The sequence below is a fragment of the Branchiostoma lanceolatum genome, chromosome 2, assembly GCF_035083965.1.
Source record: "Branchiostoma lanceolatum isolate klBraLanc5 chromosome 2, klBraLanc5.hap2, whole genome shotgun sequence".
In the NCBI taxonomy this organism is placed as follows: domain Eukaryota; kingdom Metazoa; phylum Chordata; class Leptocardii; order Amphioxiformes; family Branchiostomatidae; genus Branchiostoma; species Branchiostoma lanceolatum.
Window position 1 is genome coordinate 3,054,187 of NC_089723.1, and position 12,463 is coordinate 3,066,649.

Below are 12,463 nucleotides of genomic sequence, written 5' to 3' on the forward strand. Positions count from 1 at the left end.
TCTGTTCCGTGCGTTTTCCGTGATTCATTTGCTGGCCCCAAACTATCCGAGTAAGCTTCGAAACTCTAACATTATGTGTGGGAACATGTGGGATGATCTTTTCACCAATAAAACAACTCCATTGTGCTCCATTCTTTTTCTATAATATGCCATACTGAACAATAGCCACGAATAGAGATTATTAATAAGATAGGCTATAAGCTATACCAAGGAGGTTAAATAGAGAGTTCAGTGACTAATTAATGGTTTAGGTCCGGTGTCAAAGAACGCTGCTAACCGACCGTAGATGTCCAACATTGCAAACAGCTAAGATAAACAAGGCAGCCATCGATCACGTAGCATACTGTAATTCTTGTTTCTTTTGCTGTAACTTTATGTTCACTGTTTTCATGGTTACCCCTGTACCATGAACGTATCATCGCCGTTAAAATAACTTGTTAATGTCTATGATTCCTTCACACATGCCACTACCCTGAAGTTAAAGTTCAGTGAAAATGTCTATTTTCCTTACACCGTGAAATTTTGCTACAATGAAGATAAAGTGAATTACAGTACCTTAACATAGAAGCCGACCAACCCCCCATTTAAGTATTACAGTAACACTAGCACCCCCTCCATTTTCTTAACAAAATTAATGTTTGACGTATAGAATTTTTTCAATGACATACTTAGTAGAAATGGACGAATTCGGTGCGGCATACCTTGTATGTCCATATTGTTATTTTTGTTGAGTAACTAGTGTGCAGTATATCAATGGCAGGTGATCTCCAAGTAGATGTAAGGATTCGGCGTTTGTGCAAATTTTATGTCGCCTTTTCTAGTAGTGCAACTTTACAACCCTCCGTTTGATTAAAAAAGAACACTATTCCCTGTAAAAATATAGCATGCTACTGGAAACAGCAAGGATATGCACAAATATGTTATGGAAATCTCAGTGAATTGTTTGTCTATGTGTATACCTAGGGCCTCCCTGAAAATTAGTGCCAAGCCACTAAGGGAGCTACCCTAGTAGAATAATACAGAAATAAATAAATGAATAGATTAATGAATAAATAAAACAAACTTGCTGCCCTATGTACCACTGGGCACTACAAGCATCTTGTTTGAACAAAACTGGAAAAACGTATTAAATGCAAAATGACAACAACAACAAACACTCGTACAACACCGGGACCAAACCGCATCCTTACATCTGCTTGGGGCAGTCAGAGATAGTACTTAGAGGATATTGATAACAAAGTTATTTGCATTCACAAACTGAACGTAGAAGTCGGGAGATGTAATAAAATTCCCCGTGACCAGAGCTTTTGTCCAAATATTAAATGAGATTCAGTATAAACGTCACTTTATCATGAATTGTTTACGATATGATGATAAACGCACAAAGCTGTTCACCTTCCTCTCCGTTTGTTCAAAATGATTTGATATATCCCTTTCGATAGATTGATTCAACTACACTCTAGGGGGAGATAACCCTTACTACGTGCACATAAGTCAATTTATAAAAGAATGTCTCAGAGACCTTAGAACCAATTGTGTAAATGATACGTTGGACTCAACATGTTCATTTACTCATATCTATTCAGATATAGTTATGTAAAGGTTACGAGTAATTCATTTGTACCCAGTTGATTGTTTGTATGCATAGATGTAGTAGACCCTACGAAAGTCGCTGTACTTTGGTTGTGTCAATGAAGATTTCATATTTCTTTCCTACGCTAGCCCCCCTCCCACCCTAGACTAGAGTACAGATCGAGAACATTCGTTACGAACACCACTGGCGCCAATAATGACATCATCCGTGGGAGAATGAGGGGTGATCCTCACGTCTTCGATACAACTGAAGTGTCTTACGTGTCCGTAAAGTAGAGCGGTACGTTCTCACATCTATCCTGACATAACCAAAAACCAAAGAAAACAGACGACGTAAAGATAACGTAACACCACCCCTCCCCGCCCTCCAGTTACCACGTCTGGAAACAGGTATATAAACTGACCCAAATGTGAAGAAATACACAGCGGGAGTTTCTTCACGACACGCACACTTCGCACGTACGTGTATTTCGTCACGTCGCGCTAATTTGGCACGCGCGTGTATTTCCTCTTCACCACAAGAGTTGACACGTATTTCTTGAGCGAATTGAGGTGGCAAACGGGCTGCTTGTGTATATTCCGAAAAACTCCCCCTGACGGGAGCCGGCTACGTATTTGAGCCGCGGGGTTTTCCGGGACTATGTAACGATAAACACACTGCGTGTATTCCTTCCGCTAAGACGATCTTTGCACGCAAAACTACCCGGCCCGGCGGGTATTATTTACTGCCCGGGGTTTTACGGACTATGTTACTAAAACAGACTGCGTGTATCCCTTCCGCTAAGACGATCTTTGCAAGCTAAACTCCCCCCGCCCGGCGGGTACTATTTTCTGCCCGGGGTTTTACGGACTACGTTACGGTTAACAGACTGCGTGTATTCCTTCCGCTGAGACGATCTTTGCACGCAAAACTACCCGGCCCGGCGGGTATTATTTACTGCCCGGGGGTTTTACGGACTATGTTACTAAAACAGACTGCGTGTATTCCTTCCGCTAAGACGATCTTTGCACGCAAAACTCCCCCCGCCCGGCGGGTACTATTTTCTGCCCGGGGTTTTACGGACTATGTTACGGTAAAACAGACTGCGTGTATTCCTTCCGCTAAGACGATCTTTGCACGCAAAACTCCCCCCGCCCGGCGGGTACTATTTTCTGCCCGGGGGTTTTACGGACTATGTTACGGCAAAACAGACTGCGTGTATTCCTTCCGCTAAGACGATCTTTGCACGCAAAACTCCCCCCGCCCGGCGGGTACTATTTTCTGCCCGGGGGTTTTACGGACTATATGTTACGGTAAAACAGACTGCGTGTATTCCTTCCGCTAAGACGATCTTTGCACGCAAAACTCCCCCCGCCCGGGGGGTACTATTTTCTGCCCGGGGTTTTACGGACTACGCTTACGGTTAACAGACTGCGTGTATTCCTTCCGCTAAGACGATCTTTGCACGCAAAACTACCCGGCCCGGCGGGTATTATTTACTGCCCGGGGTTTTACGGTAAACAGACTGCGTGTATTCCTTCCGCTAAGACGATCTTTGAACGCAAACAGACTGCCGTTTATTCCTTCCGCTAAGACGATCTTTGCACGCAAAACTCCCCCCGCCCGACGGCTACTATTTTCTGCCCGGGGTTTTACGGACTACGCTTACGGTAAACAGACTGCGTGTATTCCTTCCGCTAGGACGATCTTTGCACTCCCTCCGCCCGGCGGGTACTATTTATTGCCATGCCCGGGGTTTTACGGACTATTTTACGGTAAACAGACAGCGTTTATTCCTTCGATCTTTGAACGCCCGGCGGCTACTATTTTCTGAGCACTACAGAGTATAGACTAAATATCAAAAGGTATGTCACGTGACAATGCTAGATCAAATGAGGAAGGAAACATTGGTTTACTTGCAGAAGAAATGTTTTATTTCCTGAGAACATGAAGAAGAATATACATGTATTTCTTCTTTCTGACAGATCAACATAAGATAACTGGGTATTGTATGCAAGGAAACCAAATATTGACAATGACTTGATGCACTGAGCATGAGTCTATACAGAAGACGTGCACTCAAAAGTAGTCATAATTACAAAGCAAAACATAACAACTTAGATAAAATTATGACTTATTACAATTCATATATATACAAAATTTCTGCTGAAGGGGATCGGCACCGGATGACTTGATGCACTGAGCATGGGTATATACAGAAGACGTGCACTCAAAGTACTCATAATTACAAAGCAAAATATAACAACTTAGACTTATTACAATTCATGTATGTACAAAATTCCTGCTGAAGGGGATCGGCAGCGACAACACAAATAAATCACAGAGTCGAAAAATAATGCTAGTAGTTAAACAATAACTTGAGTAGGTTAACATTGATGATCGTAACTCACATACAGCTACTCCAAAAGGAAGTACAATCTTCTAATCAATCGATATATCACAAGTAGCTTTAAACTGTATTGTATCGTGAAATGAGAAGAAAAAGGAAATCGCAAAAAAATACAAAGTACATTGTATGAAACGTTGGTAAAGCAAGCACTATTGTTTGCGGAATGCCAAGCTGCAAGTCACAAAAACAGGCAAAAAAGCCAAACAAAGTTCCGAATGGATTTTTTTCAACTCTCACAGGATTGCCAAAGAACAGACAGAAGCTGTTAGCAGTTAGTGTGACTCTGAAGCCAGCGAAGAAATGGCATCCGTGTTACGGATAGCCAGATATAGGGAGGTGTGAAACATGAAGTTAGAGGGAGTCATGTAGGAGACTTGTGGTTGGATTCTGACCAGCCCAGCGTTAGCCTGTTCGTTAACTTGTGAGTTGATAGTGTTTATATCAGAGTTAGTCTTATAGGTATTCATACAGTAACCAAGGGAACATCCAATGTGGTTATCGAAGTGAAAGCGGTCAACCAGAAAGGTAGTGTTACGGAAGAAGTGAGGTTCTCTGTTCATGGCGTACCTGTGGAGCATGCATGCATTATCATACACAATATACTGTGGAGCTACTTGAAAACGTGTCCGGAAGATTTCGAATGGGTGATACGGGGACTCGCAGCTTGTCATAGCCTCAAAACCTAGCAGACCCCGTGCTTGCAGAAGATTGTAAAAAGACCGGGAGTCAAGGAAGGATGCCCGTAAGAATCCTTCCTGCAACCATCCCGGGCTTTAACACGGCGTCTCTTGTCCATAGCATAGGGAGGTAGGCCACATCTCTTACGCAAGCAGGGAAAGAAGGAGAGTAGAGAAGAGGGTGGTGGAGGTGGGTAGCAGCTAGGAGAGGGCACGGGAACCTTGTCAAAGGTTGACTTGAGAATCTTGATCAAGTTAAGAATAAGGGTAGAAACATCAGAGGGGATGTGACCTTCCTTGCCAATGATATGTACAAAAGTACACAGAATTGGTGCCTTCTTCTGCAAGTACGAGAAATACTCGCCATACCTTTCCTGTCCTAGCAGAATCTTTCCTTTTGCCACTTTCTTTGCAATTTTCATGGCTATGTCATCGCCCGCAATTTGTAACATACCACACACTGGCGTGTACCTTGCCAGCTCGGCGAAGAACCCGCTGTATCCAGCTGGCGCCATCCGCACCGGGTCCCCGTCATCTCCCTTCCCGTGCCCGTCATCTCCCTCCAGCAGACGACGGATGATGTCTGCGATGTCCTGACGGTTTTCTACTTCCAGCAGGCCCAGCAAGGTCTTCATCTCCTCCTCGGAAAGACCCTTGCTCATCCCACGGGTGCCCCTCTTTGACCCAGAGTACTGTAGCAGTAGTCTGCGCGCCTTCTCTGAGGTTAGGAAGACCCGATCCGAGTGTCGTGACCCCTGAACCGTGTTTGATGAAGACGATACTCCATCGCACGGCTCAGGGGTGCACCCCGCGATCAGGTCTTTCCTGAACCCCACGGCCGTGCCGTCACAGATGACGGTGTCAGGTTCGGGACCACACTCAGGACAAGAGAAGACCTGTGCATATAAAGTGGAAAGAAAACCGATAGGTTAGCGCTTGATTTATTTTACTTAGTTTTAAATCTATTTATTCACATATATTAAACTAGTATCATGCAGAAAGCACAATTCGTGATTCTGTTCTGGTTGGCGCGAAAGTTGTATGGGATCACAAATACGTTGTGGAACCAGTACAGATCCGTGCCGAGGTAATAGATCACTATGATTTACAGAGAAGGCTACGCCATACAATGTCAGCATATTCAATCAATGGACGAATCATAGTGATATACACCGTATATATATCACATTCCCTCTGGGCCGTTTGCAGTTTTTAAAGCAACATATGCACAGATTAACTAGTTTATCTTACCTTATCCCAATTGATGTCGATACGCCTGGCGAAGGAGTTCCACCCCTTCCGGAACATCTCATAGGGCATTGCTTTGAACCCGTTGTCGCTGCCCGCAGACCGAGTCCTGTTGGTTGAACTCTGTGTGGACTTAAGCGGCTGTTTTGAGTCGATCATCGAGTGTAGGTAGTCAAGCCGAAACCCCATGTAGAACATGTTCCTATAGATGGTATAGTTAAAACGGAACACGGATAAGGAACAAGATAGTGATAATGTCAGGACCAAAACTTTATGAACCATTATCACATAGGTACATGGCGTCGACCAATCAGAAGCCTCCATTGCCCACAATAAGTGGTCTGTTATCACGCCATAAAACACCACTTATTGACGTCATGCCATAACAAAACCGTTCCATTTGGTAGATGGGGGTATCTCTTTGATGAATCTTTTTCTTAACCTTGTTTAAAATATCTTTATTGTCTTAAAATTCCCCCAAATGTCCTAAGAATACATGAAGAATTCATGAAAAAAGGAAAAAAAATTCAATTCAAGTAAAATTCAAACGGAAGGACTAAAAACAATATTTTTCACACCCCCGCCGTCAAAGTGGAACCGGCCCAGACGATCGTTCGCAGAACGCGTTCGAACGTCCGCCATAAGAGTACCACAGTTTTTCGTCGAGGAACTGTCAGACGCCGACTTAGAGTCAGTTTTCGGGTCATGGGAAGTTAGGGAAGACGCCCAGGAACATACTTCAGCGGTTGAGGGGCAAGGAAGCTGACGAGTGTGACCAACAAGAAGCAGCGGGCACACAGAGTCCCCTCCCCACTCATCACATAATTTGTATTTTCCGAAGTAGCAAATCATGGCAGACAAAGAAATCGCCCATGAAACCTCCTACGTTTCTACCCAAGAGGACCCCAGACCGGTATGTTCACGTTTCTGAGGGGTTTTACCTGACGAAAATTAAGAATGTTACTGGCAAAGTGATGTCGTCTTGTTAAAAACAAACGCCCCCCTCCCCATGGCCCAAGTCACGAACACGTAACTTCCCGAAACCGATGTGTTGGCATCGAAAGAATTACGGTCAAAATCGCCCAAATTCTTACAGGTTTGTACCTACAATGATCTTGGCTCGATATGTGTACGCTTCTGTGGGATTTTTTTCCGGCTTGAGTAATAATTCTTTTTCCGAGACTGTGGAAGACGAATGATCCCACTTTTTCTGTGATATGTGGGTTTTGTGATGTTAAGAGGAGAGTAGTTTTCTTTTCGTCTGAAAACGTGGAGAAATTAGGATGAAATATAGTGGCCTCTTTAAACAGCTCATTTCTTTCGTTGTCGTAGAATGGACAACTTGACATAAAATGTATTTCGTCTTCCACCTTGTTTGACATACAGTATTTACATCCCCAAGGTTACTCAGTGCTTACTCAAGTTGTTTAGTAAATAGGCAATCTCAGGATGTGCTGTGTTCTCACCATAGATACTCTGCATCATATTTAGTGCCTGTTCCGTGTGGGCTCGAAGACAAGTCACCGCTTGTTTACATTGGATTATATGAAGATCATATGTACAATGGATTGATTTTACATGTATAGTATTAAATAAAGAATCTATGTATTATACAGAAATTTGTCTCTCTTATATGGGTCAGTTTGGATAGGCTATGTGATAATAACGTTAATGACCCGCCTGTTCCTCGGTGTATATGGTGTCATAACGCCTGGTCATGTGCTATAACCACCTCATAAAACCACCTCGTTCGCTTCGCTCACTTGGTGGTTTTATTCGGTGGTTATGGCACATGACCAGGCGTTATGACACCATATACACCTCGGGGCGGGTCATTAACCCTTAATTGAAACCGGAGAGCATTATCACAACGAGGCATATAGCTGTTTTAATTGTCTGTACACGTTATCTTTGTTACAATAGTGTAATTCCCTTTAGGTTCACGGTAGCAACATTTCAAGGTGTAAGAAAAATTGACATTTTCATTTTTTGTATTTGAGTCGTCTCACCTGTTGTCCACATTATGGAGAAGATCTCCCAGTCCGTCATAGAAGTGGCGGCAGGAACACTGCCCCTCAGTTGGCCGGTAGTACGCTACCCTCGGATGACTCGTGCCGGCGTCGTCCTCGAAGTATTCGGTCAGTGTGCCCATTCGCGTGTAAATCGTCACACCCGAATAGACAATCCAACCCTGCTCCACTGGATCACGAGCGTCCCACGAGTGACCATGAGGGCAAGGCCGTGTTGGCGTGTCTGGGATCAGGTGGCGGGGAAATTTTGTACGCTGGTTCTCATACCTAGCAACATACCATATGAAAAAAAAACTCAATATGGCGAACACGTGCTTCCGAGTGAGAAAAAACATCCACAATTAAGATTGATTAAGATATTTCGTAGAAGGCTCATATCCATACTTAGTGCACGCTTATCATGGACTATCCTTTCCAACTTGAATGTATTTCTACAAATGAGCAAACTTGCTCCACCACAAACTAGCTTGTCAAAGATACTGCAATTGTCACCAAGTCTAAGATAATCAACAAGTCACATTATAATGTATTTTACTTACATCATTAATTTCTGCGCCATCTCCGACGACCAAGGGTAGGCGAATGGTGATTTGGAGATGGAGTCGAAAGTCTGTTCTTTGGTTGCGATCAGCACGACTTCTGAATCGACCCCGCGATCCTTACACCATTGCTTGTAGGCCGAGACGTGGCTGCAGCTCTTTTGTCTGTCAGTACATGTCAAACATGCCAGCCGACTCCTCTGTCCTTGTCGCGACATCTTTATGATACCTGTAATGTAAATTGAACACGGAGGGGATACAGATTAATCGTGGTTGTCTTTTCTAACCTATTCACCCCAGCGTGTAAGAAAGCACCACAACATCAACTGACTTCAAGTAGATACTGTTTTTTTGTTCTATGGCTAAAACGTTCATTCAAGAAATGTTTATTACAATGCATTTTCCTGAAACAGTCATGTAGAAACATCAAACAGAATTTTACAAAATGAAACGTTAAGATTACACTGATTTGTAATTACGTTTAGAATTTTGGCTTTCTAGTCAAGGACCCAGCGGTCAGATTTCGGAGTATCAGAAGCAGTTTCGTATTAAGAAAACATCTTGCGTCATCACCATATTTCTGCAGTAATTAGAAGACGGATCGAGAGCATTCTGTACAATACTGGCGCCATAAGGGAGATTGTGTGGGAAAATGTGGGGTGATCTTTTCATCAAAAATACAACTGAAGTACCCCCATCGCTGCCAACTAGTGTTCCCAACGAGCCTTGGGTAACCAGCAACATAAACAGTGTAACAAAAACAGGGCCGTTGTCCGCGCGTGGCATGCTCGAACAAGTTAATTTTCCATTACAACATTGAGCAATGAAAACAATCACCTCAGAATACTTGTACCTACATTGAGAATTTCAAGCCTTTCCCCTACTGCAAATCTGGATTTGCCAGGTTTCACATGTTTAAGTTTGTTTGGGTACAAGAAGTGGAAGGTCAACCCTGCCATTCTAACTTGAGAGAGCTAGAGCCAGAAGATGGAAATGACACAAGGATTAAGTCACCAGCCGGATTAGAAAAAAAAGGTGCCACTAGAAAGGCGTACTAAATGTTTCAAAACAACAACAACAACAAACACGCGTAGAACACCGGGACAAACCGGATCCTTACATCTGCTTGGGGCAGTCAGAGCCGGTACGTAGAGGATATGGCTTCTTTGTGCTGCCCCCTCCCTCCCTAGACGAGAGTACAGATCGAGAACATTCGTTACAAACACCACTGTGGCCAGTAAGGACATTTTAACACCTCAGATATAACTGAAATATTTTTAATACTTGTCCAGAAAATAGCTTGATACAGTCTCACATCCACCCTGACATAACAAAAGCCATAGAACAACAAAAGACGTATGGATCCCGTTACACCACCCCTTCCCTCCAGTTACCACGTCTGAAAAACACAACGAATTTCTTCCTGCATTGTCAACAGTCTTGTACAGATACCAAATTCAACAAGAATGAAACGTCAAAATTCGCTCGGGGTAGAATATTAAAGCTTCGTCCGCCATCTTTACTGTCCTCTGGTCTAGTTTCTGTTATATTGTGTTTGTTCATTAAAGACACACGTTCATTAAGAAAATGTTTATTGTAAAAAACGTTCATTCAAAAAATGTTAATTAAATAAGAATTTTCCTGCATAACAGCAGTCATATAGAAATACCGGGCAGAATCTAACAAAATGAAAGTTTAACGTTGAAATTCGCTCGGGGCAAAATATTCAAACTTTGTCCGCCATCTTTACTCACGGTCCTCTGAACTAGTGTCTGTGACATTGTGGTTGCTCATCAAGAAAAACGGGTTCATTTTTCAAATGTGAAATGAAAAAAAAAAAAAAAGTTCATTCAAAAAATGTTTGTCACAATACATTTTCTTGCAACAGTCATGCAGAAACACCAGACAGAATTCAACAAAATGAAACGTTAAGATTACACTGATTTGTAATTACGTTTAGAATTTTGGCTTTCTAGTCAATGACCCAGCGGTCAGAGGTCATCACCATATTTCTGCAGTAGTTAGAGGACGGATCGAGAGCATTCTGTACAATACTGGCGCCATATGGGAGATGTGTGTGGGAAAATGTGGGGTGATCTTTTCATCAAAAACACAACTGAAGTACCCCATCGCTGTCAGAGAGTGTTCCCAACGAGCCTTGGGTAACCAGCAATATAAACAGTGTAACAAAAACAGGGCAGTTGTCCGCGCGTGGCATGCTTGGACAGGGGAGGGACCACGAAATTAATTTTCCATTACAACATTGAGCAATCACCTCAGAACACTTGTACCTACATTTCGAATTTCAAGCCTTTCCCCTACTGCAAATCTGGATTTGCCAGGTTTCACAAGTTTGAGTTTGTTTGGGTACAAAAAGTGGAAGGTCAACGCTGCCATTCTAACTTGAGAGAGCTAGAGCCAGAAGATAGAAATGACACCAGGATTTCATCCGCTGGACATAGAAAAAAAAAAGATGCACCGCTAGAAAGACGCACTAAATGTCAGAGAAAAAAAAGGCAACGAACACGCGTACAATACAGGGACTGAACCGGATCATAGCATCTGCTTGGAGTAGTCTAGTCTCTAGTACGTAGAGAATATATTTTTTCAGTGCTGCCCCCCTCCCACGCTAGATAAGAGTACAGATCGATTCAAAATTCGCTACAAACACCACTGGCGCCATGTGTCCAGTAGCTCGAAACATTCTCACATCCACCCTGACATAACTGGCTGCAAATACACCTGATATTATAACCAAAAAGCCAATTTGAAAGAAAAACAGATGACGTATGGAGCACGTAACACCACCCCTCCCCTCCAGTTACCACTGTCAAGTCTGAAAAAACACAACGAATGTTCCTGCATTGTCATCAGTCATGTAAAAATACCAGACAGACTTTAACAAAATGGAACGTTAAAACTCGCTCGGGGTAGAATATTCCAACTTCGCCCGCCATCTTTACTGCCTCTGTTCTGATTTCTGTGACATTGTGTTTGTTCATTAAAAACAGAACAGGTTCATTAAGAAAACGTTTATTAAAAACCGTTCATTGAAACAATGTTCATTTAAAAAATGTTAACAACATTAATACAGAAATAACAGACAGAATTCAACAAAATGAGACGTCGATATTGACTCAGGGTTACATACTGTAATTCCTCTTTCTTTCTCTGTAACTTTATATGTCCTCTGTTTTCACGAACACCTCTGTGCCGTGAACTTATCATCACCCTGAAAACAACCTGTTGTCATTGCTATGATTGATTCCATTCCGCATCCGTTCTGTAAATCACTTGCCGCCACCGTGAAGTTAAAGTTCTGTGTCCATTTTCTTTGCTCCGTAAAATTTTGCTACCGTGAAGATTAAGTGAATTACAGTATTCAAACTTTTTCCGCCATCTTAACTGTCGTCTGATCTGGCTTCTGTGACATTGCGTTTGTTAACAGTTAAAGTCGAAGTCATAACATTTGTTTGTTTCAACCCCTGTTTACTTTTTCATGAAAAAAAACCCAACCAGCCTAGCCTGTAGGCCGCTTTTTATTGAGGTCATCAGGGAAGAGGTAAGGGTAAAAAACATATGTATACACAACAAATTTTAGACACAGACGACGTGAATGAAGTCTTGCTAAACATATACAGCCCCAGTAAATCCATAGACATAGAAATATATCCTTATAAAACATAATTTTTACATGGTTTATCAGATGGGTTCGTACATTGGACAATAGTGATCTGTAATTACGTTTAGAGTTTTAGTGTCGATAACCTAGCGGTCACCAGTAGGGATGATTTTGGAATTTCTCACAGGGATTGAGTCATACGGTGTTTTCATATCTACTCCTTCAACCTGCCTACGCAGATATCGCACGTTGTGTAAAATGTGAATTATGAAAGGGTACCAACCATTTTTTTGCTGAGGGAAGACTCGAAAATTGTTAGCAATCTTGTAAATATCCTGAAACAGTATGCAATATCGCAAGTTAG

At 42.5% G+C, this 12,463-nt stretch overlaps 1 protein-coding gene across 1 annotated transcript; it reads right to left on the minus strand.

Annotated features, from left to right (window-relative positions):
* Positions 1-3,606: 3,606 nt before the first annotated feature.
* On the minus strand, positions 3,607-8,731 carry LOC136427200 (uncharacterized). Its single transcript, XM_066415974.1, has 4 exons — positions 8,478-8,731; positions 7,918-8,205; positions 5,912-6,110; positions 3,607-5,556 (listed from the first exon to the last, which is right to left on the minus strand). The coding sequence occupies exons 1-4, from the start codon at positions 8,693-8,695 to the stop codon at positions 4,666-4,668; spliced, it is 1,596 nt and encodes a 531-aa protein (XP_066272071.1). The 5' UTR covers positions 8,696-8,731; the 3' UTR covers positions 3,607-4,665.
* Between the last annotated feature and the right edge of the window lie 3,732 nt (positions 8,732-12,463).